Here is a 27,980-nt window from a genome sequence, read left to right on the forward strand (position 1 = left end):
CAATGGTTATGAAGGAAAATCTCAGAGAATTGCTTTAATTTGCATTTAAGTGCTAGTATTTGGAATCATTTTCATATAGCTGCAGGGAGTTTCACTTTCCTCCTTTGAGAATTCTCTGTTCATATCATTTCACCATTTATTAATTGGTAAGTAATTCTACCCATATATAACTTTGAATCAGTTCCTTAGGTATCTTAGAGATGAAACTTTTATGACAAAAACTTGCTGCAAAGATTTTTTTTCTCCTCCAGATGTTTCACTTCTAATTTTAGTTGTATTAGATTTGTTAGTGTAAAATAAGGCACTATATTCTGTATGTAGCTTTTTCTGACCTCCAAATGTTAGTGTCCTCCCAAACAATGTTGTATTTAACTACTTCATATATTGGTGGGGTTTTTTGGTTTTGTTTTTTTTTTGCTTTATAAGCATAGGACATGTTGACTCTCATAAGAGATTATAAGTACTTTGTTTATCCCTAGGGATTGTTTTCTTCTTTTTCTTTTTTTTTTTTTTTTTTTTTTTAATTATCTATCACTCTCTGCAGTGCTTGATGTATAGTGGTTTAATTAATACTTGCTGGCAAATTGATTGTCCTCAAAATAACAAATGACAGAGTGGAGATTTTGTTTTAGATTTTGTGTGTAAAAGTTCACCCCTTTTCAGTGTACTCCACCCATTTCCCAAACGATATTTGGTGAAACCTAAAGTTGTTTTTCACTTTAATTATATTGTGATTCTTTTAGAACTTAGACATATGGATCAATTCTGACTCTTGTAGTTGTATTAGTGGTAAACTCCCATAGTGCGGCCTGAGAAGAATTTTTTTAAACTCAAGTTACTGAATCTCAATAATGAATTAGTCAACATTTCATGTCTTTGATGTGGGCACTCTATTTGTCAGTTCAGCTCATAGCACATTATCTCTTAACCATAGCTTAGAACAATATTTGACACATAATACATATTTATTTATTGATTGTCAAGGACTCCTGATCAAAAATGTTCAATTACCTAGAAGACTTTCATCTGCTATGAGCCTAATCTGAACATAGGTAGGCTAGTTTCTGAATGATGAACAGCCCATCCTCTGCCTCATACTTCAAAACTTGTGTGACAGTAAACACAGTGGCTTTTTAAAATGCAACTAGCATCCCCTCCTTGCCACTGTTAGGTATTAGGATGACACTTTTTTTTGTTGTTGTTGCTCAAGTCATTCAGTCATATCCAGCTCTTTTTGACCCATTTGGGATTTTCTTGGGAAAGATACTGGAGTGGTTTGCCATTTCCTTTTCCATATCATTTTACTGTTAAGGAAATGGAGACAAACAGGGTTAAGTGACTTTCCCAGGGTCACATAGCTAGTAAATGTCTGAGTTTACATTTGAACTTGTGTCTTCCTGAACCCAAGCCCTACATTCCAACTACTGTGCCACCTAGTTACCAGGTTAAGACTTTGGCAAAGGATATTTACAAATGATCCCAGAAAAAACAAAAAACCAAAACCAACCTTCAATTTCTAGTAGCTGCTAAACTCTGCTATGTACCTATCATTCATATGATCTCATAGCATACAAATAACAGTTGTGGAGGGAAAAATCCGATACTGATTGATTCTGAAAAATGGAATAATCCAGTTATAGAAAAGAAATTGTCAAATATTTAGGGCAAGATATTAAATTGTTTCTAACTTTATCAGTGGTTTTTCCCCTAGTTTTCTAAATATTCCAAATAGAGAGGAAACAAAAGTATGAAAAAGAGGAAAATAAGAAAGTCAGGCAGCAGCATGGTATGGCAGTAGGCACTAAATTGCTAAGAAGATGTAACTGTAGCAAGTCATGTCATCTCTTAAGAATTTTGGTTTCTTCCTTGAAGTATTTAGATAGCAATACTTGTAATATTTATCTCACATTTTATTTTGCAATCTTTAAATGCTACTTTAAATGAAAAGGAAAAGACATGAAAGAGACAGGACTTGGAGAAAAGAATCCTGATAACTTATGAGTAGGCTAGATGGGAAAAGGGGAGGATGAGATACAGGAAAATTCAGAAATAGTAAACTCAATTACAACATCCCCATTATCCAACCAAATTTATTACTTTATTCTATTGATTTTTCTAAAGAATCCCATTCTTCAACATTGCTATTGAACATAGCTATCCATTGATATCCAGGGGGAATGTTGCATAGTGGAGAGAGTACTAGATTTGGAAACAGGAAAATCTGGGTTTAAGTCTCATCACACATTTTGACTGTGTGACCTTGGGTATGTTAGTCACTTATCCCCTTGATACTCAATATAACTCTTTAAGAATAAAAATTGACTAGAAAATATTGAATTACTTTGGCAGAGGGAGTATCTTTATCTAAGATTCTCTATTGCTCTTTCATAGCCATTGATTAAGTTTTTTAAATATAAAATATTCACCTATGGAATTTGTGCTTACCACTGCTGGAATCATGCAAAAATGAAACTGAGGCATATTTTTGTAATAACGAAGCAGCCATTATGATCATGTTGCCAAGATACCTTGAGTGCAACTTGGGACTTCTTAGTGACGTATAAGAATTTAGTCAAAAAAATACTCATGGATCATCCAGCCATTCTGGAGAACAATTTAAAATTATGCTCAAAAAGTTATCAAACTGTGCATATCTTTTGATCCAGCAGTGTTACTACTGGGCTTATATCCCAAAGAGATCTTAAAGAGGGGAAAGGGACCTGTATGTGCAAGAATGTTTGTGGCAGCCCTCTTTGTAGTGGCCAGAAACTGGAAACTAAGTGGATGCCCATCAATTGGAGAATGGCTGAGTAAATTGTGGTATATGAATGTTATGAAATATTATTGTCCTGTAAGAAATGACCAGCAGGATGATTTCAGAAAGGCCTGGAGACTTACATGAACTGATGCTGAGTGAAATGAGTAGGACCGGGAGATCGTTGTATATTTCAACAACAATATTATATGATGATCAATTCTGATAGATGTGGCCATTTTCAATAATGAGATGATCCAAATTAATTCCAATAGAGCAGTAATGAACTGAACCAGCTATATCCAGCAAAAGAACTCTGGGAGATGACTATGAACCACTACATAGAATTCCTAATCCCTCTATTTTCGTCTGCCAGAATTTTGGATTTCCTTCACAGGCTAATTGTACCTTATTTCAAAGTCTGATTCTTTTTGTACAGCAAAACAACTGTTTGGACATATATTGTATTTAATTTATACTTAAGCATATTTAACATGTATTGGTCAACCTGCCATCTGGGGGTGGGAGGGAAGTAGGGGAAAAATTAGAACAAAAGGTTTGGCAATTATCAATGTTGTAAAATTACCCATGCATATATCTGGTAAATAAAAACTATTAATATTTTTTTAAAAAGTACTCATGGTCAAAAAAGCTCAAATTTCCTTTTCACAAGGAGATAACAGGAATAGTATCTAATTGCACAATTGCAGAGATAAATATTTTGACATTTTTCACAGATATGCAGGACCCTGTAGTCAAAAAGTTGACACTGCCTTTAGACTCAGCTGGTCTACTTACCTGGCTAGCACAGAGAAGATTATAGTTGCCAGCTTTGATGGCAGAGGAAGTGGCTATCAAGGAGATAATATCATGCATGCAATTTATCGAAGACTGGGAACATTAGAAGTTGAAGATCAAATTGAGGCAGCCAGGTAAGTATATCTAGAACATTTAAAAAGTCATATTAGCTTAGAAAATCCATAAAGATATGCTCACTTAATTTCTTCATTTTGCTTAGTAGTGGTCAGCTCATTATACTAGAATTATTGGCATGGTTCTGGAGGTAGATAATCAATGGCTCTTCCTTTGCCTTTCTTAATCAGCTTCTCCTCTTGGGAAGGATTAGTGCCTCACATTATAGATGCCTTTTGACTAGAAATATTATCTCTAATATTAATTATTATCTTTAAGTCTAGCCTATGCAGTTACAACTAGATGTTGCAAAGATAGCATTAGTTCCAAGATGATTAAAGTGTTGGGAAACAATAACTAGAGGGGAAAGTAAAGAAAAATTGTGTCATCCATAGCAGAACAGCAAGTCTTCCCTTTGACTAACAAACAGTCATGAGATAAGATCCTATGAGGGAATGGCCAGTTGTTCTCTGTTAGGCAATTTCTTTATAGCATAATTATGTACTATTATTCACTTAAATGAGTTCAAAAGGGCATTTTTACAGTACACAGAGAGAACAATTTAATAATGACTTTGAAATTTTCCTTCAAATCCCAGCTAAAATCCTACCTTCTATAGAAGGTCTTTCCCAATCTCACTTAAATGTCAGTGCCTTCACCTTTGGTAATTAAATCCAGTTTATTCAGTATTCACTTTGTGTTTCACATGCTGTCTTCCCCATTAGACTGGAAGGTCCTTGAAGGCTAAGACTCAACTTTTGCCTTTTTTTGTATTCTCACATTTAGCACATTGCCCAGTACATAGTAAGCACTTAATACATTTTCTTAATTGACTGAAAATATTAAGAAAATGTCTTATCCAAAAAATAGTAAAGAGTTTTTCATATTATTTACTAAGACCTTACCTTATATATGAAAAAATATCCTTAGGTATCTTAAATATCTATGATGTATTATATCTTACCAAAAAAACATGATCAAAAAAGTGAATGGTATAAAAACCGCTGATCTCTTAAACTTTGTCAAACTCTATTCACTGAAGCCTTAGAAATAGGAGAACAGAGCAGCTTTAGAAATATGAGGATGAAAAGTAATGTGAAATATAAGTAATGTAAAAACAAAAAGATAACAATAAGAATTTATTTTTAAAAATATCATCAGTTGAATTAATAAAAATCCCAGAGTTGTCATCAAACAGCAGTCATTATTTTTTAAAAATTATTTCAATTAATATTCATTTATTTTCTACCTGCCTCCTTCTTGGCTCTTCCATTGGAAAAAAGGAAAAGAAAAACACAAACATAAAGCCAAACAAGGAAAACAAATTCTTACACATCCAAAAATGTATCTTTTTTTTTTTGTGTGTGTGTCATTCATTATCTGTTGTTGCTTTTCTTCCAATAAGGCAATGGAAATGTACTAAGATTAAAGAGGGGGAAAAAAAAAAAAAAAAAAAGTCAAAAGATCACAAGGATCACAAGAATCTGCCTCAGAAGAACTCATTACCATTACTCTCAGATTCTAAGCTCTCATATTCCTGCCCAGGTCCATTTTGCCAGGCAAAGAGATTATGTAAAACATGATGTCCACAATTGCCTTTTTTGGGGGGTGATGGTTCTAACTTAATCAATACCAAACACCTGAGAAACTTATTTAAGTGAATGGTGTTAAGATTCTTAGGGAGGAAATTTTATATATCATTGTACATTTTTAAAAAGCCTTCCCACTAACTAGATCCCCAGATGTTCTCTCTGGCCCTTGGATTACTGCATTGCAGGGGCAGCTAATCTCAAACTCACAAACATCTGGATAGATTTAAATTCAATTATGTAAAGAAAAGTGCATCTGGGCTGCAAATTTTTATATAAAGCTGTGAAAAAAACTGCCAGGATTTGTTTTCTGTGAATCATACACATACACCCGCACACATACAAATTAAGCTAAGAACATTTCATGGAATCCAACAAAAGGTAAAACATTTGATTTTGGCTTTTTGGAATCAAAGTCTTTTAAAGTTAAAAAGAGGAAATTAATCTTGGGTTGTTATTTCATTCCCGTGGCTTTTTTGGAAACTTTATATTCTCATTTTCTTTCCACCCTCATTTAAAAAAATTCATAGTTAAATAAAGAAAAAAAATAATAGTGCTATGTGTTATTTAAAATTGGGTTATATTTCTGGGTATGCTTCTGAATTCATTCCAATAAATTTTTCATGTTTTAGACAATTTTCGAAAATGGGTTTTGTGGACAAAGAACGAATCGCAATTTGGGGCTGGGTGAGTAGTTATTTGGTTGTTGAATCAATATTTGTGTCATTTATTATATGCCACTCAAAACAGAGTCTTTCCTTTGTCGAGCAAAATCATAGAATAAAAATATAGAAACAGAATAGAATATAGAAAAAATAGAATAAAAAGCTAGTTTTTTCCTCATGTCTATTCTTTAGTATTAGTAAGTGTAATTTTAAACTTAAACAGGTTTAGAATAAAAAGTAATATTGTAGCTGGAGCTTCTATTTTTCTGTACAACCTTAACTAAATTAGCAAAAATGAGTTTACTTTTGTTTTTGATTCATTTCCTTATTTTTTAAAAGTAGGGGGTGGAATTTAAATCTTTGAGATTTCATATTCTATGATTTATATTGAAATATATTAATTTCTATTGCACTTAGGAAGACACATGAGCTCTTTTAGAGCATTAGAGGACTATTTTGATCTCCCTATTGGCAGTATAGTAAATGGTGCCTTTATTAAAGCAACTAGGTAGTGCAGTAAAGAGAATGTTGGACTTTGGGTCAAGAAGATTTAGATTCAAGTGTTTCTTTAGGTGCTTAAGACTTTAACATTTGTTTCAGTTTCTTTATTTGTCAAATGAAGATAATAGTATTTACCTTACAGTGTTGCTATGAGGATCAAATGAGACAATATATATAAAATATTTTTTAAATTATTAAAAGGTCTATAAATGCTAGCTATTATTATTGTCTAAACTCATGCTAGAAAATTGTACATTTAAATTACCTTTTATCTTATAGCATGTATATCTGTATTCTATATTCTGTCTGAGATTAATCGTTCACTTCATCAATGTAAGGAAGATTCTCTGAATTTTTTTTCTCAGTTTAGTTGAATATAGTCAAGAAGGGAACAATGAGAAGGAAGACATTGAGAGAAAGAGACAGAGACAGAAAGATATTGATAGGAAGAAAGAGTGATAGACTGATAGAAAGGAGACAGAGAATGTCATTCTTCTTTTAAAAGAATGTAAGCAATTATTCTGGATTTATTTTGTGTATTGGCATTTCTTTTTCATCAGGATCTGGTTAAGGGTGCATTTCCCATCCATTTTCCTCACATCTACCAAGAAAAGATAGCAGGGTTATTTTAAAAAAGTAGTCTTGAAATTCTGGCCAATTAAGGGGAGTAAGATCTGCTTTCCATGCTTCCTGTCTCTAATGATTCACAGTACTGAAAGATGCAAAAAAAAAAAAAAAAAATGTAAAAAACAGGAGTTAAGTGATATCTTTATTCTTTTCACTCCATTATAAAATAAAATTTCTGTATATTCATTCCATAGTCCTATGGTGGATATGTCACCTCTATGGTCCTAGGATCAGGCAGTGGTGTCTTCAAATGTGGAATAGCTGTAGCACCAGTAGCACGATGGGAGTTTTATGGTAAGTGACGCTTTTTGTTTTTATGAAACTCTAGGGGGGTTTCCACAATGTATCACATTTTCTATGCAGTTAGCAACTAGACATATTCTTTTGATCAGTTTCTAAAATATCCCAAATGCCTTATCTCTGTAGGCAGATATTTGTATTTTCTCCAATTTAAGATTTAGACTTCACACATTCATGTCCAGTGGGAAGCTGGTTTTCTCTTCAGGCGCAGAGCACCTATAATTAGGGCTTGCACTAGAAAAAGGAAAAATGCAATATTCCAATGCTTCTCTGAAATATTTGGATTTACTACTTATGAGAGATTGTTTGTCATGGTAGATAGAGAACTAGCCTCAGTCTTTATTCCAACACATAATTGGCCACATGACCAGAATAAGTCATCCCATCCCCCAGTGTTCTAAGCAACTTTTGAAGACTTTAGGTTGCAGAGAAAGTGCCAAGTGCTCTTGTAGAGGGAGATGATTCCATATGCTAATGAAATCACAGATCTAGTTCCTCTCCCCGCTTATGAGAGGTTGAAAAATTCCATAGGAAGGATCCTCACTTTCCCTTCTGAAGATAAAAAAAATAATTGGGAGGTAGAGGATAGGAAGGAAAAAGAAAAGGGTACTTTCCTTAGTTCTCATATGCTGTTCTTTTAAGGCCTGGGATACAATATAATATCAGATTAAATATAGTGAATATGATAATTAAATATTTCATAACTTACATTCCACAAAAACAATCAGATTTTCAGTTCAAACAATGCTGTGTAGGAAACAGAATCCAAGTTTTTTTAAATATTATTTTAATTTTAAATCCAAATTTTAATATTATCAGGCTTCTGGCTACTCCAGATGAACTATTTCCAAAAGACTATTTTCTTTCTGTGTGTTAACTTTCCTATTGACTTCATTTTTGTTTGTTTGTTTTGTTTGTTTGGATGGTTTTTAAGATCACTAGTGGTCAAAACTAAAATGAAAACACTTGATTTAGATATTTTGACATTGAAATAAGTTTCACTAACCCTCATCCCCCTTTAAAAAGCATCATTGTTGCTAATCCTTTTCCCCTTCGCTAAATAAGCTAACCCCTCTCCCCACCAAAAGTGTAGCAGATGGAAGGGTGTGTATGAAGAATCCTGCAACAAATAAGTATAGTCAAGTAAAATGAATACTTACAGAGACTATATTCAAAAATAGGTTTCTCTTTTTTCACCTTGAGTCAATGTGTTCTCTCAACAAAAACATACCTTTTCCTAGGTCCTCTGTAATCTTGATAAGAGCTTTTATATCTTTCAGAGCTTCTCTTTACAATGCTTTTGTGCCTGTTTAGTTTATCTTGATTCTGTTCATTCCACTGCACATCAATTCATATTATTCAGGATTCTCTAAATCACTTTTTACAGGACATTAATATTTCATTATATTTATATATCTCAAGTTGTTAAGCTATTTCCCAGTTAGTGGCCATCTCTTAAGCTTTGAGTTGTTTGCTTTTTTGGGAGCGAGGCTTTTGATAATTGCTTAATTTCTACCCTCCTCCCAAATGAAATCAGAGATAAAATTAAATCAGAATTTTGTTTAGAATTTGTAGAATAACTCATGTCGAATGTCCTTTTTTAAAAATTTATTTATCCATTTTAAACTATAATGAATCAGCCTTAATGGTATTGTAGAAGCAATGTCTGATGGTATTTAAAAACAAATTTATTAAAATGTAATGAACAACTACAATGATAACTGTTTTTGATTTTAAAAGACAAATTATATTTTTTTCAGAAAAAAATTTCCCCAAACAGGAAAAACCCTTCTTTTCTTAGTGGTAACTTCTTTACATAAGTGCACCCAATTTCAACTCATATGCCCAGTGGGAAGTGTCTTTCATGTAGAGAAGATAAACTTTTGCATGGCGAGCAGAATTAGTCTTCCTTATGAGCCACGAGATGAGATTTCAGCTGGACTTTGTATACTTTCTACAGATTGTTGAGGGTTTTAAAATATATATATATATATATATATTATAACTACTTCCTTAGCCTTTAAATAAAATACATTTTGAGTTTTAAAACTATAGCATAACTTTATGGAAACTCTTTAAAAAACAGTTTTTGCTAGATATATAATATAAAAAATTATGATTTGGGATTAAAATTTTAAATAGTATATTACTTTTTTTGAAGGAAAATCAATGAATCATGATTTTGCAGAACAACCCCAGAAAAACAATCCAAAAATTCATAAAAATTCATTCTTTCAAGTTAAGAATAACTTCTTTTCAAGCTGCTCTACAATGCTAGTCATCTAAAAACATGGTTAGAAAGACATAGAGTGTGAATCATGTTTGGATGAAGGCCCCTATCATGAGACTTCTCTCAGCAATACAAAATTTAAGTGGTTTGTTTTGTCCATGGAGAGGCAGCATGGAGTAGTATAAAGAGAGAGAGATGTCCTAAGAGGCACGAAGACTGGGATGTGGTTAAGCCTCTCACCTATCCTGGCTCTAGGATTTTGGGGAGTCATTTACCCTGTCAGTGTTCCAGGCAAACATCAAAGACTACAAATAAAGTGCTGACTTGTTCAATTAAAGGAGTTTCTTTATATCAATGAAATCATATGTTCTTATCTTTTTCCTTATCTTAGTTCAGAGAACAGAATGTTACATACATACCAACATTACTATATTATGGTCATTTCTCAGTGCCCACTCCTAATCAAGCAATCATTATTTTTAGAATGGACTTCTCTTTCTTGTTTTAAAATCATATTTAACTCTACTTGACAGGGAAAAAAATTAATGTTCTATTTTGGAACCCCTAAATAAGAATTTGATACATAGTTACTTTTATTAAAACCAATTAGTAAATGTTTATTAACTACTTACTGTTCCCCAAGCACTGTGTTAAACATGGGAAATACAAAAGAGAGGCAAAATGTAATCCTTGTCCTCAAGGAACATACAGTCTAATTAAATGGGAGGCAAAAAGCCACAAATATATGCAAAGCAACTTATATATAGGATAAATAAGAAATAGTTATAAGAGGGAAGGCAGTGGAACTAAGAGAGGTTGGAAAGGCTTACTGTAGAAGGTAGGATTTTAGTTGAGCCTTAATGCTAGTATGGAGATAGTCACAAGAGAGGAGAGATAACATTCAGCAATGGCAGAGAGCCATACAATTTTATTGTTATATTATGTTTGCATATCACCTACATTCCCCAATATATCTGTCACTTTTCCTGGTGCCAGAGAATTATTCCTTATTAAAAAAAAAAAAAAAAGCATGAAAAGAGGGTATAAAAAACTGTTAAGCAAAACTAGCTTACCAAAAACCAGATAATTTCCCACACCCATAATTCCCCATATCTGCAAAGAAGAGGGGTTCAGGTAAGTAGCCTTCTCAGAACTTTTTTTGGTGCCAAGCTATGATAGGCTACGATTTAGAAAGTTAATACATAAGCAGTGTGCAAAAATACTTAGCTATTACCAAAATAGGGTGTTAGATGATTAGGATAACTCTGCCTTTTACCTGTTTAACAGTTAAGGTATTTTATGCACTTCCCCATGATCAAAATTTAATTCATTCTGGTTTTAGGTACACATTAGGGAAGAAGAAACAACAACAATAATTGATCATTGTGCTTTATATTGATGGGATTGAGCTGGGTTATGAGTATTTAAAATAACGGTAAATAATGCAGAAAATGACAAATAGAAATAGCTATACCTAAAATTCTACTCGGATATTTTGGTTCATTATGTGGAAATTCTACAATGCTTTTAAAATGGAAAGATGACTCTTGAATGACCAACCAGTCACTGAAAATATGTAGGATTTTCTGCTTGTAAGAAAACCTTACCCATAAAATATCCTCAAGGATATTTCCTTAGTGTTCTTTCAGGTTTCCAATTTTCAAGGCAGTTGAGATAAATAATATTATCAGTGAAGTATATCAAAAGAATCAGAAGAGAGAAATGGATTGTTAGTAAGAATCCAACTTAATTACATTAATACGGTAAACTCTCCATTTTTTGCAGATAGATGAATTTTCCATTTTTTAGATCTAGTTTGGCCTAGAATCCAATGTACTTAAACATTTTAGCTGAGTCTTATACGCCAAATTTTTGGAATAGCATGTAGCATAGATTACAGCCATATACTAAAGGAATATAATGTCATTGTCATTGGCATGCTTTGTTTTCATGTTTTTGATTGTATCGTGTGTGTGTGTGTGTGTGTGTGTGTGTGTGTGTGTGTGTGTGTGTGTGTGTATTATGGGGGCATTTTTCATTTTTTCCCTAATTTTCTTTTAATATTACTATGAATTAACATGTACAGAAATGCCTATATAATAAGTCTATTAAAAACAAAAAAGCCATCTTGTTTGAGTGGAGCTGTTTTTTTTTGATCACACAGATTCAGTATACACAGAGCGTTACATGGGACTTCCAATCCCACAAGATAATCTTGACCACTACAAGGTAAGAAACAACAAATTACAATGATTTCAAATTCCAATAAAGTATTCTAGAATGTCTCACAGTATATATTTAGAATTTTTTCTTCCCAGAAAAAAAAATATTCTTCTTATGTAGACACCACACAGGTGGTTCAAAAACATACTTGGGGTTTTCCCAAGTATAGATTGTACAATTGGAATCTTTATCTCATCCTGAAATCCAACACAGCAAATCTCTGATTTTGTTCTACGGGAATTTCCTTTAGTAACTATCAATATTTGAAAGAGCGTACTCTAGTCAAGAGTCAAATATATCTCAGTCTATGTCAGGAACTTATATAATATAATTAGGAGCTGCTATTTAATGTGTTTTCCTGTTTTGATTTTTTAATTCATAATGAAACCTTCTGTGCATGCAACAAGCAGAAAGTTAAAAAGATTAAAACTGTTCTTTTCAAATAAAGAATATACTTTAATAACATAAGAGGAATAATGACTATTGGGATACTTATTTGGGGCTTTCAAATGTTTTAAAAACATGTATACTCTGTAGATCAGTGCCTGCATTTATTATATAAATTTTTATTTGTGAAAATAACAAACTGAGTTCAATGCATTCCTTTAGGGACTGGAAAGCTCTTTAGACCTTTAGTTCTTTGTAGAATTTTTTCATGAATCTATTATTCTTATTAAGCTGGCTACTAAAATAGATTGCAAGGCATTAACTTTTTTTTACTTGTGACCAAATGTGCACTATTTTGTCTCAGTGGAGTATAGGTAAAATACCATGCTGTCTTCCTATCTAGTCTCTGTCATTTACTCTCTCTTATTACTTGGGGCAAGTCACTTCATTTCTGGAAGGTTTCAGTTGCCTGACCTGACTATTAAATGAAGGTGTTTAGACTAGTTACCTTCTGAGTGAGGTCCCTTTCAGCTCTAAATTTTAGAATCCAGTCATTACATCTACAGAGGAGCTAGCTATATATCAGTATTTCCATTTTCTTGTACAACAATTTAACTAAGAAAGACTGAGATGGACAGTGCCCATGCAAACGTATTAAACAGCCCCTGAACTGAACATGTTGAGCTTAGTGGCATCAAACAGGCTGGCAGCCTGATGGTGGAGAACCAACTGGCAGGTTGTTTCGCAGATGGACTGCAGAGTTCAAAGCATGGTTGGGGCACATCTACTATCAGCATGTCCATCCTAGTGTAGATACCAACTCTAAGCAGTAGGATTCCCTTTCTGTTGACAGTAATTTGTTTGAAATGCAAATCTGGACATAGATCAAATTATTTGGAAAGAGAGAACTGCAAACTTTAATGTCTTCAAGATATCCCCTTCCTACCCTTTCCCTCCTCCCCCAACCTTTTCCTCTTTCCATTAGTAAACTCTAAATCTGTATGACCAAGTAAGTCATCTTTGAATTGATCATGTCCAGGAGACTTGGATCTCTTTTGAGGAGCAAGAAAAAGCTACATCTACATTAATTTCTTGTCATTATTATGCCTTTTCTATATAATAGAAACCTTGTGCATGAACTTCGAAAAATAGGATACAGTTGTATAATTAATACATGGATCTTGAGCAGTATTTATTATCTTGTATAAACATCTTTCTTATTGCTATAACCTTGGGAACCATGTGACCAAAGCTCAGGCTAAAACTCAAAGAAAATCATTTCATTTTGTGAGGTGAGTGCTCTAATCTGAATTCTATTTATTTGCATTTGCTTGTGCTGCCTTGGCTTATTTTGCAAACTCTGCTCTTTGACCAAGACATGGCACTGTGGTCCAGAGAAGTGAGTACTGGCTCTGGAGCCAGAGATTTGGGTTGAATCTTGGCCTTGTTATTGACTACTTAGATTACTAAACAGTTTCTTACCTCAGGTTTTTCATCTGAGAAATGATGGGCTTGGACTTATTGGCCTCTAAGGACCATTTTAGGTAATCTATGTGGCTATAATAATTCATAAAATGACTGACATGTAAAAGGGCAATGAGTGTACAAATTAATAACTAATCCTGTTGTGAAATTAGAATTATCTTACTCATCCTCTGTCCTTGCCTAAAATACTCAGTTTGAAAACATCTATTTTGGAGTTATTACTGCTGATTCTTTTGCAAATATCAAATTTAAGTACAGTAACAAAAAAAAACAAAAAAACAAAAAAAAAAACCTATTGGGTATGTAAAAATTACACAGATTTCAGATACGTATTGACCATAGAATTACAGCAGATATTTAGAACATGGTGATATATGAAAAAGATTCTGACCACATGCTCATTGGTATGCATCCTTTAACTTACTTATATCTGCAGGTATCCTGAAAGGCTATCTGGCTTTATTTAGGTCTGTGTTCTGCATGCTGCCTAACAGGATACTTCTGTCCCCCAGGATTCTGCTGTCTTAGTGGTTAGTTTTCCAACAGTCATTTTAAAAAATCTTTCTCCTTTTTTCATATCTTTCCTATAGGCTCCACTTGGGCAGTGACACTTTTCATCTTTCTCTCTTAAACCCCTATTCCCCACCCCCTGCGTTAGCTGCGTTAGGTAGCAATGTAAATAGGAGTCACTCTCATGCTGCCAATGGTAACATGAGCACACTGGGTGCACAAAGTCATTCTCTCACTTCACTGCGCAGATGGCACCAGAGGACTGTTTAATCCTTTCACGCCAGGAGTCGGGTTTTCTTGGCACAACATCCATTGCTGGCAACGGACACATTAAAACTGCCAGTACCAGGGAGCTAAAGGTTCCCAATGTGTTACTCAGAAGATTTATTTGGGAGGTGGGAGGGTGGTAGTTAGGTGGGCAGGGGAAAGTAATGCAAATATATTGATTGAATTATTGTTTCCACAATGGTAAGTTGCTTCCTCTGTGTGGGGAAAAATTGAACCTAGATATCTATTTTTGGTTCACAGCAGGCATCAGAATAAAGCTGCCCTCCTTTGTTTTTAAAAATGAATCTGATTTTGTCTCTGGCAGAGATATATTGGGGGAGCTACTTCTTCCAATGTCCCCAGCTGCCCCTTTGGACCCTTTTAGCTCTGTACATACTCCTCTCCCTCTCTCTCTCTCTCTCTCTCTCTTCCCTCCTCCGCCCTTGGCCTTTCCTCTGTTCTCTCTTCTCCCTATCTCTTCTTTACTTCTTCTTATTTCTTCTTATGTCTACTTTTTTGGAAATAAAAAAATTAGGGAGAGAGCTGTATCTGAGGGGGGCATGGAAAGATGCCTTGAAAACAACACACTATCCCATTCTTTTGACTACATCAACTCCAATCTGCCAGTCAAATTTCATTGAGCACTCACAGGTTATATAGTCTTAGATGGTATAAAGTTGAGTAACCTTTTGTGAATTTGCAATTATCCAGATAATTCTACATTATTGTTTTTACTCTGGAGGTTCCCCACATATGATGGATGGCCACTGCATCTAGATGGATAGAGCCGAGAAGGGATGAATGTTATATTTAGCTAGACATGATGAGCCGATGAAAAACAGTCTCCATAAGGTCATTCATAATCGAAATCTGGAAGCCTTTGGAGGAAGCCCAAATTACCAGGAAAACTAAATATTTTGAAATAAGAGTTCCACTTAACATTTCAGAATGGGAACTGGAAGGACATTAAACATTCTCCCTATCAGTTATTTAAATGGAACCAAGTTACATATGGTGAGAGGTAAAAATAAGGAAAGGCAAACAACAGTTCTCTGAGTGGCTTTGATGGTACTAGCATACACGATATCAAATAGCATGATAGAATTACCATCAGTGGACACCTGGGACTCGAGTGTTATCTGAAGCCATATTAGTGCTTCTCTTCAGGGTGCTGACCACATGTGGTGAATGACTGACATCAGAAAAGATGAATAACTTTTATTGGTTAGCTATGTTGGGAGTGACTACAATCAGGATAGAGATGTTATATCATCACTAATGGAAGGTAGAGAAGCAACAATGTTATAGAACAGATGTACAACATTCAGCAGTGGTTTGCTTAGTCTAAGCAAAGTGATCATGCAGCCAGTGAGATGCTCATGAGAATATTAGGCTTTAAAATTAGCAAGTGTTAACTAAAGGGATCCGGTGATTAAACATCTAGTAATTGTTCTTTGATTTGTCTTTCCCACACCTGTGCACATAAAAACCAACACCATCTAGTGCTGTGATGTTCATCCATTCATTCAAGTAATTACTGAGTGCCTAAGTTGGGGGAGAGGGGCAGGATCTTTATCTACAAGTTACGAAAACATAAACATAAACCTATAAATATAAAAACTACCAAATAGTAAAACAATGAATAATAGACTATAAGCTCCATGAGGACAGAAATGATGTCTGATCAAAACTTTCTATTTCTCCAGTACCTAGAATGGTTTTTCACACTCAATGGATGCTTATTAAATATTGAATGATGAAAATGCCATACTGAACATCATTTTGTCAAAGTGTGCGTGCAGATAATAAGCATTATAGCCAGTCAGGAAAGAGAAATCATTGGAATGATCAGAGAAGTCTTCATGGAAGGAGTGGGATTTAAGTTTGGTTTGACACTATTTGGCCAGATGGAAACAGGCGTAGGATATTCCAAGTTGTAGGGATAAAAGAAAGATGAGTACCAGATAATGTTAAGTTTAGGGTTGGATAGTAAGTTGGCCCAATGAATGGTAGGATCATTCAAAAGGATTGTAAAGGAGGAAGGAGCAGAGAATGGACCAAAAATGGGGCAAGATTCAAGCTGGAACCTACACAAAACAAGGAACTTAGGTCTTAAAGCCAAATGAAATAGAGTGCAGGGCTCTTCCCTTGAGCCAAGATAAAAGGGCAGCCTGGAACACAAAGAAGGGACTGATTTAACTTGTAGAGGAGATTTATTTTGCATTTTGCTCAGAATTTGATAGGCTTTTGGCAAGTGTTTGAAACAGTCATAGATTTGGCAATCTTCTGCTAGCAGATTTGAAATGTTCAATCCTTAAGAACTGCTGCATCGTTAGGTTATGCAAAACAGGGTGCAATTTTGTAAATATGCCATCTTGTACTGATTTGACATTTGTTCTATTATCCCAGAATATGCCAAAGGGAGAGAGACCTTCAGATTTAAGCCAAGCCTCAACTTGTTTGTTGAGTGCTGATAAAATGTTGACTGCTGTGTGATCTTTAAAGAAGCCAGTTATACTCGGCAAGGCCTAAGGTTGAGTCTCCTCTGACTGGTTGTGAAAGGTAATCGTTCAGCCACATTCCTTGAGGTGCAGTTGTTTGATTTATGTAAACAATCAGGGCAAGGGATGTGCTGGGGTAAATTCAGTTATTCTTAAATATTTTCTGTTGCTTTTAGTGTGGTATCAGATGTGCTTGTAAAAAGGGAAAAAAAAATAGAAAAGAAAGTTGAGGCCAGTGTACCCATTTCTTACACTGAAGTTTGGATTGCTTCTTCCTTAGATATATTGGGCCCCCTTAGAAGGCTTGCAAGGAACCTCAAGCTGATAATGTATTGAAATACTGGGCAGCTTAGTGGGTTCATTGGCAATTCTCTCTTATGTATGGTATACTGTAGGTGATAACATTGTTTGGGCTTTTATAACAAGAATAATGTGTCCATAGTAGTCCACTTGTACTGACTACAGAGGGTATAAAGGGCACCTCTTTTTACTGCTCCTTTCATTTTTACTGATTCCTTACATTTTAATAATACAAAGGTTCATTTGTTGGAACATAGCTTATGAACCAGCATGATCAAACAAGCAGCCACAGATGGTTCTTCTCAGTGCTTGTATGAAAAGTTCCACATAGTGAATGCTGTTGAATTGGTATTGCCACTGGACCAGTCCTTTCCATTTATCTTTGCCAGGCTGTTGCTGGCACCAATACTCTCCGGAAGTTTCTATCCTCAGGATTATGCCAACTGTACTGCCTTCCATATCCTTACCCACTTATTACTTGGTGCTTATTTCATTGATGCCTTTATATTTATTGGTTAGAAATGACCTAGACTCTAAATAGAAACACTGACTTTATTTCTGGATGCAGTTTAATTAGAAGTTTTGAGATGTGGAAAAAGTTCTGATTTGGAGTCCAGAGAACCTGGTTTCAACTTTGCTGCTTTCTGCCTTTGTGAACTTGGGCAAGTCACTTTCCTTTACTTCCTCATCTGTAAAATGAGAAGTTTGGACTAAGTGATTTCTGAGATCCTTTCTAGCTCTAAATCTATAATCTTGTGACAGGCAAATATAAATAATACTCTGGTTACTTGTGAAAATAACTAGCTGGCTTTTTTGTGATCTGAAGCTATATTAAATACACTTTTTTTTTCTCTTCCCCTGTAAATGCCATTGGTCTTTGTGCTCTGCTTTTAAGAGCATTAATAAGCAATGAGACTTAAGCTTCATGCCAGTATTCCTAGTCTCAGATTGAATGGCTCTGAAGATCTCCTGTTGGAGACACATCCCTGTCACTGCAGAGGCTGAGAAACCCATATTTACTTGCACAGATACATCAGGGCCATGAGACTGGAGATTTTGTTTTGCTTTCCAGCTTGAAGGGAGGGGCCTTTGTCTCATTCTCACCTTGCATTTCCTTATTCTAGAGGGTCTTCTGCCCAAGAATCTTCTCTATCACTGCCCTTGTGAATGAACTGATGGCAGCCTATATTTTTTAGAGGAAGTTTTCTCTCATCCTGATATTGAAGGCTTTTGTTTTCCTCTTCTCCTGCTGTATTAGAGTATTTGTCTTTCTTTCTTTGTGGTGTAATATTGTTAATGTAAAACAATTTGCGTCGTGACACTTTTATCACAGTTTTCCTCTTTTTCTCAGTATGTTGCATTTCTCACCATGTCTAGTTCATCACAGCTACAGTGTGTACATCACAACATTTATCTTAGGCTCAGGGTTTTACTTGTTTATAAAAATTGTCTTCTTTCAGCCTGCATTCACTCTATTTAAGAAAAAAAATATACATATAACAACCACCAGAAATTGTTTTGTTCCAAACTCCAGTAGTTATCACATTCCATGTTAGCTGTCCTGTATATTTCTGTGTCTCCTAACTAGTATGTTTGGAGTTTGCTGGGATAATTTCTGGTGTTGTTGCTCTCGGAGTTTGTAAGAATAGGCTTTGCTTCCTCAGTATTTGAGACAAGGGAGTAAAATGAAACTTTTATTAGGTGACAGTTCACATGACTGGAATTCTTTTCTTGTATATAGGCTGAGGTGAAGATGGGATTGAGTTTATGAAGGGTTCAAGCAGTCTTTTCCCACCAGGAAAAACAGATATGGAAGTATTTCATTTTGGGGAGTAAAAGCTAAAAACAAAATGCAAAAAGCTGTGTTTTTAAGGGCATGGGGTTTTTAAGTTTGGCTAACAAATGGATGGACTAATTGTGCCTTCTAGAAAAGATCTCATTTCTCAGTCTCATGCGTCAGCCCTCTTGAAAACACAAGAGTTTTGGATGGTCTATAATTAAGATATTAAGATATCATGTAAGACTCAATTGTACATAATTCCAGTTTGTGATTGTGTTACTGGAAGGAAAGTCTTTGGGGGGGGAAACCCCTTTCTGTTCACTCAGAAGCTTTACCAACAGTTTGGTGAGTTTCAGACTGTAGAGAGAAATGAGGTGATGCCTAATTATGTTGCTGACTGTTGAACAAGGCATATCGTTTTCACTTTAGTCTAAATATTTTGGGGAGGGCACCCATAGTTATTGAAATTGAATTCTGGCTGAAAGCTTCGAACAATTCAGTTTTGATCAACTCACCTATGAATGGATCATACAGAAAATCTGAAGACCTCACATTTTGAGAAACGCTAGACTAAAGAATGCTGTAGACGTATAGATTCATATTGTTTTGAGGACATATTCATTCTGAGCATTTATTTAAACTCTTTCATTTTGTAATTAATAAAACTGAGTTTCAGAGAACTAAAGTGATTTATTCAAACCTCAAATGTAATGTTAGGACTAGAACCCAGATCTCTTAGCTCCAAGCCCACATGCCTCTGTATTTTCTAATGACAGTGAGGCAATTGCAGGGGTTGCACTTTGGCAAACTGAGGAAGCAGAATGTGATGGCACAATTTCATGCACAGAATTTGTAGATCCATTGATGGGAAGAGGATTCAATTGAGAACTGTTGAGCACATAAAGATGGCAATGCTCCATAATAGCAGTAGTGGGCTTTTACTTCCAGAATTAGACTTTAAAGATTATCTAGGTCAATCAATATCCCTATGGATTCCAGCCTCATCTATAACATGAAATATTTCCTAAATTTTTATTAATTTGTTGCCATTGACCAGTTCTCAAGGACCAGATTCCTAAATTAGAGGAGAAGAAAGGGACTGTTTTGAAATACATAGTTGAACCAGGAGATGGATACCAGAAAAAGTTGTGCTATACTGCCAGTAATTTCTTTGAGCAAGTTGACAAAGAGTACAATGATCTTAGGACCCAGCACAGTGCTTATGCACACAGCAGACAGCAAGTACATGGAAACTTGGATTTGCTCTCAGAAAGTCTGAGCCACTGACTTTTGCCACATGTTATGCATTGGATTTGGGGCCATTTCAAAATTCTCTGTAATCTTTTTTTTTTTTTTTTTTTCACTTTTAAGTTTTTCTTTTTTCTTTTCTTTTTCTTTTTCTTTTTTAATTTTTTCCCCCCTGAGGCTGGGGTTAAGTGACTTGCCCAGGGTCACACAGCACTTTTAAGTTTTTCATTTGCAAAATGAGAGATGAGGTAAATTAAAGGAATCTCAAGTGGTTTATGGATAGATCTCAGATGATCTGTGAATGTGATTGAGGAAAAAAAAATCAATCTTTATTTTCATTAACCTCTAATTGAAATTTAACATTTCCTTCACTTAAAAATTTAAGAAAAAAATAAGTCACACACATATGCACCCACATGTACATACATAAAACCCAACATATATACATAGTTATTGTTATTCAGTTGTAATTGTATCTGACTTGATGTGAATCCATTTGGGGTTTTCCTGGCAAAAATAGTAGGTTGCTTTGCCATTTCCTTCTAGCTCATTTTATAAATGAGGAACTGAGGCAAAGAGTTAAGTGACTTGCCTGGGGTGGGTGGGGTATCACGCAGCTAATAAGTGTCTGAGGCCAGATTTGAGTTTAGGAAGATGAGTCTTCCACTAGCTGCGTGCACACACATACACATACGTATATACACATACACACACAAAGCACTTGTCAATTCATATATGAAATTCATATGTCAATTCATAATATGAAAATGGTGTCACAGATTTCTCCAGACTGCCAAAGAAGTCCACAAGACTTAAAAAAAAAAAGGGGGGGGGGTAAGATATTGGATCTTCAAAATTTCTTCCTTTTTTTTCTTTTCTTTTCTTTTTTTCTTTTTTTTTTTTTTTTTTGAATTTTATGTACTTATAAACAAAGCTGATCAGAAAGGCTCCATTGCCAATATACTTTTGTTGTTTGTTGAAATTCCCAAGAAATTCATATAGATTCTTGTTTCCCACTCTAGCTCTTTGCCTCAAAGTCTTCTATTATATGTAATTTAAAGTCAAAACCCATGTTTATATTTAAAGGGGACAAGCCAGATACTAAACTTCAAAAAGATGATTGACTGACCATTTATTGCTCACACTTGCTATCAAAGCTTCACTAAAATAAAAATGAAGAATGTGCTTGGACCAATCACATAACCTTTCAATTCCTCAGAAAAATTGCTAAAACTTTAGATTGCAGAGTTGGGAGCAGTTTTTAATAGATAGAGGAAGTTCTCACTAAAAATTCCTTCTATCAATGAAATTACAAGTCAGTTCCAAAAAATGAAATCACTAATATAAAAAGAGATCAGCTATTGGCCACCAGAAAGTACCCCATTTTGAAAACTCTTGTATTTAATAACCAGATGAAATCCTAGAATGTTGAAACTAGAAAGATCCTTAGAGATTGGATTCTTAACATGGGATACCTAGACTCCATGGTTAGATTTCAAGGACAGATAAACTTGGATGAAAAAAAAGTCTTAATTTTGACAAACTTCTAACTGAATTTTAATGTTTCTTTCAATTATTTAAAATGTTATTCCTAGAATTCTGCAGGTTACACTGGGCTGCTAAGGAGGTTCGTAGCATACAAAAGATTAAGAATCCCTGATACAATGTGATCCTCTCATTTTATTGCTGAGGATGCAGAAATTAATAAAAGTTCAGTGACTTATCAGAAGTCATGCTTTTGTGGGGGAAAGGTGGAACTAGAATCCAGATCTTTGGACTGAAAATTATCTAGTAAGATGTGGAATTAGCTCAGCTTAGGTTTTCTAATGCTACTAACTTCTGGTCAGTTATTTCTCAGTTTGGCTCATAATCTTGCCTTCATATAAAGTATGAGGATTATTCTCTTGATTGAGATTTTGGAAAGCCAGGTTCTTGTCTCCTCACTCTCTGATAGGGCAGAACTGGAATCTGCACCAAAAGACTCCTGTCATTCTTTTCCAGAGATGTCTCTCTGCTCTTCTAGATCGCTAACTTTACAGCTTAAACAAGAATTCTGTGAACTTGAGTCTCCTCCAGTAAACTAGTTCTTTATTTTCATAGTGCTTCTTTGGCAACAAACAACTATCATGATCTTCTTTTCCCATTACCCAGGAAATCAGTCTGTGCTATCCCACTGTTTAACTCGAGGCCATACATGGCCTTTCCTGCCCAGTGTCTCATTTTACTTCTCATCCATTGTATTTCCCCAGGTTTTAAACATCTGTTCTTGAAACATATAATATTTGCTTTTCATTCAGAATATAGCAATATGGACCAAAGTTCACATGGCATATTGCAGAGTATGTTTAGTTGCAGAAAATGCTATGTACAGGCTCTTTGAAATGTAGCATGTATGGTACCATGTGATGCCCGGTTGCCATGGTGATACACTTTTTGGCTGAACAGCAGCAGAAGCCCATGGAACATACATTGCTAATATGTTCCTATGCCCTGTGCTAACGCACAGCACCCGGCTGAACTTGGAGTGATGATTCAAGTGGCTTTTCCTGAAGCCTTGCCTCTCGGTGACAGGTGCCCACTTCCAGAATGTGCAGGGGAGAAGCAGCCGCTTCATCTACTTCAAATCCCATGTTTCCCAGGCGGAGGAGGGCATCCTGTGCATTATGCCTTGCATCTAGACAGCATTTGCTTGAATAGCGGCTTGCTATATTTTGTATCAAAGGGGGCCCCAGCTGAAAACATTTTATTTTGTAAACTGAAGTGAAAAATCAGTTTATGGCAGATCCTTTTTTGAATAATGACATTCTTTTTTTTTTTTTCTCCCCAATTCCAGAATTCAACAGTCATGAGCAGAGCTGAAAATTTTAAACAAGTTGAGTACCTCCTTATTCATGGAACAGCAGATGGTGAGTTTCAGTTAATTAGACTTTTTAGTATCACAGACAGGTTTGCAATTTCACTACTGACAAAACAAATGCATGAGGGGGCAAGACTGTTACATTTACTTCAATAAAACAGTGTTGCTTTCCACAACTCACTTGTCTTCTGGTAACTGTTATTGTTGAGTCCTAGAACTTCAGACAGTCCTTTTATTCTTTGACTTGTTTTCCTATCTTTCGGTTTCAAAGAACTGGACAAGAAAGAGCACTGGTGACTTGATTTTTCTTTTATCTCTCCCCACCAGATAATGTTCATTTTCAGCAGTCAGCCCAGATCTCCAAAGCCCTCGTAGAGGCCGGTGTGGATTTCCAGGCAATGGTACGGTTCAAGCTCTTGGGAGGGAGGCAGCATGATTCCACTTTTCAAGAAGTACCGGGATTTTTAGAAATGCTTGTTACTGGGGGAAGCCCAGAGATGGGAAAGAGACATAACTATTGTCATTGTTATTGAGGAGGAAACTGAGATAGAAAGTAGAGGTCCTTAAGCCTTATACCAGGTGAAAATACCTGAAGTAAAATGTTAAAACAACCAAAACCAAAACCCAAACAAACAAGCAAAAAACAACAACAACAAAAAAAAAAAAACAATCCCTCAAACTGGAAGATGGATTATAAACATGCCACAAGTCTTATGTCCAGAATGCCAAATTTCTGGGCTTCTGTTTATCTTTACTATCTCCCCTGATTTCAGTTGAAAATCTAATCACTTATCTGGTAAATGTGTGGCAGCTTCATTCTAAAGTGAGACCAGCAGTAATAATAACAGATCAAAATATGAAAATCCATTTCTGTTCAGTATAGATGACTAGCAGTTATCACAGCAGTAGGATATTAATAATCACCACTTTTCAGTTTTGTGAAATTGCCATGTTATCTTTTGTTGAACAACAACAGGCAATAAGCAATTAGACTTGTTTTGTAAAGTCGGAAACGGCTTGAGCCTTTGTTGCCTATACAGAAAGATGTTTCTGTGTATTAAGTCAAACTCATTTGCTGTACTAGGGCTTTCCAGATTTTGAAAAAAGATATACATAGATCTCTATGTCACTCTATATATTTATTTTAAAATTCAGCTCTCCTGTATGTTTTAGCCAGAAAAGCCTGTCTTTTCCCACCCCATACTAACATATTTGCTTTAGTCGGCACTCCGCTCCAATGTTACACATTCTATACGAGGGGAACAGTCATTTAGATACCAAGCAGAAATCCTCAAGAAGAGATAGCAGTTCGTTGGGTGGTGGTCTATGGAAGAGTCAGGGTGTGTTGGTTTTATTAGAGAATTTTTTAAATAACCAATACAAGCTGGTCCAGTCAAATTTTTAATAAAATAATCGCTTCCTTTAGATAAATAAGTATAACCCAACAATGAATTGTGCCTTGGATTTAACCAAGTAATGTTATTTATTAGTAGTTCAATGTAAGGGATTTCTGTTGGGTGTAAAGCTGTGTCTACACAATGTCAGATACCCAAATGGGATATAGTGAAAAAAAAAATCTGTCAAAACCCCAGATTCTAATACTATGTCTGAGTAGTTAATTGACCTCAGGATTTTTCCCCCCTTTCCTCACTGGACATTTGATGGTGTGTATATGTGGGGGGAAAAAAGAGTAAAATCAAAATGTTAACTCTTTTTTTAACACTGATATTTTTTATCTGACAAGAAATAAAGAATGATGTTTACAGCAATTCACAAACTGGAGGGACAAATTGGCACCATTCATTTCCCACAGGGAACTATGCTTTAGAATTGACTTTGAGTCAGAAGAGAAAATCAATTTGTCTATTTTATTTCATTGTTGCACATCCTTAAAAGTCACATAGCGAAATTCACAAGCAGGGCTCTTAAGGACCTCTGGACTATAAGTATTGGATTTTTGTAGACCCACAGTGACATTTGCAAGAAAAAGTCTTTGGGGATGGAGTGGGTGATAGCCCTTCCTGGCACTCTCTAAGGGTTATGAATAATAGAAATCAAAAGGATTAAGATGTCCAGTTTTGGTTTTATTTTTTGATGGGCTAAATTACCTCATTTGTTGTATAATGACTACTAATGATGCCTTTTCTCCCCTTTCTCTTTAGTGGTACACAGATGAAAATCATAGCATTGGGACCAGCTTAGCACATCAACATATATATACTCACATGAGCCACTTCCTAAAACAGTGCTTTTATCTCCCTTAGCACCCAAGTGTCTCACTCCGTATTTCTTTTTTAGCTTATTAAATAGCTATTTTTTTCTCATTACCCAAAACTGCACTGTGTCAGTATAACTATCTTGGGGAAAATAAACTCAAATCAAGAAATGTAAGGGTATTTTTGTTCCTGAATTCCATACATACAACATGAAGTCAACATTTAAGTGAAATTCTTTCTTGCCAACATACTATATTGCACTGCAGCATTTTGGATATATTCAGTGGGATTTTGTTTAGCATCCAGATCATTTACATGTCATCTGCTAAAACAAAAAAGAAATGAATTGTTCATGTGCTACGTTTCCACAGGATCATTGGCCTGTTCCCCTGTCCCCAACTGGCCTTCTGCAAAGACTGTGAACCTTCATTAAAATCATGGAAAATTGAATCACATGAAGTAGGAGAAAGAGGGATTCTGTAGGGGACACCTTTACCTAAATATTCAGTCCTAATATCTTTTACCTTGTATTTACTACTAATTATAGCTGCACATAAGAAACTGACCTGGTATGTGTGGCGCAGCTTTTCTCAGAAATGAAAGTAGATTTTCAAAGGTTTTTCCTGAGTTAAACCACAATCATTACACAGAATTCTAAACAATTGGAGGGTTCAGAATAATTGTCAGTAATGAGGAGCACTCTCCATGATATCTGTGGTTACAGGTGCTATGAAAACAAATAGTACTGTGAAAAAAAAAGTTCTTCTCCACCACTTTTTTAATGTGTTAAAACAACAACAACAACAACAAAACCCAACAGCAACCTACAAGTAATGTTTCATAAATGAAAGGCCTTTCTCAAACATGAGACACAGCTTGGAAGTTGGATGGAAGCCCATCAACTTGCCCATTTAAAAAATGAAACCTAATTGTGTTGCAAATCCAAACTTGAAGAAAGTATTTGCATCAATTTGAATTTTTCATCAGTTTCCTTGATGTTCTTAATTAAGGAGCAATTTAGCCATCTTAAATTCCCTTTGAGCAATATAAAATAACTAGAATGTTGTGCATTACTGTATGTTCATTAGACTATAAAAATTTCCCTCATCATTTAATAAGTGTGTTTCTGGCATTTCAGAGGTAATGAGTATGTATCCCTAATCAGATTTAAATCATATTGGCATGTGGCCACGTACATTCTGGAAGGCTCTGATTGGTTTTGTTAACATTTTCCAGATTATCTGTTAAATAAATGGGAAGATTTGAGCTGTTTTTTCTTTTTAAATACAAAGCACAAAATTTATGATGTAATAAAGCAGTTTGTGGTATTAGTAGCCTTGTTTTCATTGCATACCCCTTCCTCTCTGCTGCCTGTACATTAACACAACATATACTCTCTTAGAGAAATGATTTTTTTTTTTTTAAGAGTTATTATGCTGCCTCTCTAATCTTTTCCCAGGAAACTGGTTGGATTTTGTAATGTAGTTATGAGCCTTAGATATTAAGATATTACAGAACAAAACCGTTAAACTTAATAGTTATGATATAGTTGGAATCACAGAACTAGCCTGGAATAAACTTTTGGTTGATGAAAACATAACAGTCAAACCCATTATGCATGTAGACCTAATCACTAAAATATTTGTGTATCTCAGGCTAGGGCTTGGCTTACAAAATGCTAATGGAGACAACCTTATGGGTTAGGTGTTTCATGTTCAAAATAAGTCTTAAATTTGAAATCCTCACATAATTGAGGCATCTGTGATTTTCATAGCTTGGATTATTTAGAAGCCAGTTCTTTACTTCAGTTTATTGGTATAGATTGGATTTATATCTTTATAAAATTAGCACAGACAGGTAATTAACAGTTACCTGTTAAATCCAGGTCATTGATTTTTAAATCCAGAAGTTGATATTATTAAAAACATTTCAAATGAATCATTGAGGATGAGTTGTAAAAAGGGTTGAATAAAAGGTTGCAAACACACAACTCCAACTTTTCTTTTAAATATACAATAAAAATGTTTCTTTACCCCACTACTAATGTCAAACTTCCTATTTATTGGTTGGACTGTAGCTATGCCATCTGTTGAAAATTAAAAATCCAGGCCTTTGATTTTACCAATATAGAGAATTCCTAGTGTGGAAACTTCTTCACCAATGCAGTTTAGTATTTTCTGTTTTAAAGACTTGCCTAGGGGACTCTAGGGATTTTGCTGATTTTTTTTCTCTTGTGGCAGAAAGAGGACTTGAAAACAGTTCTACTTACCTGGCCCCAAATTCATGATATCTCTTATACTTAAGAACTACTTATAAGATACATTTTTCCCCAAAAGTGAATATTCTTGATCAAGCCAATTAACCTAGGACAATTGGGCTTATCTTTGTATAATTCCCCATCAAGAAAACACCCTGCATAAATACTAAGTCCTACTTCTGAAGTACAATAAGAGTCTGAAACACAAATTGAATAGCAATCTCCCTGTCATCTGCACTGACCATCTGTACCACCATTTAGGATCAAAACTCTAGTTCTGGATGATAAACCCGACTGTCATTCCCCTCAATTCCCCAAAAGATACAAACCTTTCTTTTGTGCCTACAAAGCAACTATAACAAATGGTTGT

General features: G+C 35.0%; 1 protein-coding gene across 2 annotated transcripts in view; it reads left to right on the top strand.

Annotated features, from left to right (window-relative positions):
- The window catches only part of DPP4 (dipeptidyl peptidase 4), a 97,592-nt gene extending 70,908 nt beyond the window's left edge, over positions 1 to 26,684 (top strand). For both annotated transcript variants that reach the window (XM_074303282.1, XM_074303283.1), the window contains 7 exons: positions 3,493 to 3,687; positions 5,889 to 5,943; positions 7,244 to 7,343; positions 11,744 to 11,808; positions 23,114 to 23,186; positions 23,465 to 23,538; positions 25,300 to 26,684. In XM_074303282.1, coding sequence (XP_074159383.1) covers positions 3,493 to 3,687; positions 5,889 to 5,943; positions 7,244 to 7,343; positions 11,744 to 11,808; positions 23,114 to 23,186; positions 23,465 to 23,538; positions 25,300 to 25,401 — 664 coding nt within the window. In that variant the 3' untranslated portion in view covers positions 25,402 to 26,684. The remainder of the gene's footprint in view (positions 1 to 3,492; positions 3,688 to 5,888; positions 5,944 to 7,243; positions 7,344 to 11,743; positions 11,809 to 23,113; positions 23,187 to 23,464; positions 23,539 to 25,299) is intronic.
- Positions 26,685 to 27,980: the final 1,296 nt, after the last annotated feature.

The sequence above is a fragment of the Sminthopsis crassicaudata genome, chromosome 3, assembly GCF_048593235.1.
Source record: "Sminthopsis crassicaudata isolate SCR6 chromosome 3, ASM4859323v1, whole genome shotgun sequence".
NCBI lineage: Eukaryota > Metazoa > Chordata > Mammalia > Dasyuromorphia > Dasyuridae > Sminthopsis > Sminthopsis crassicaudata.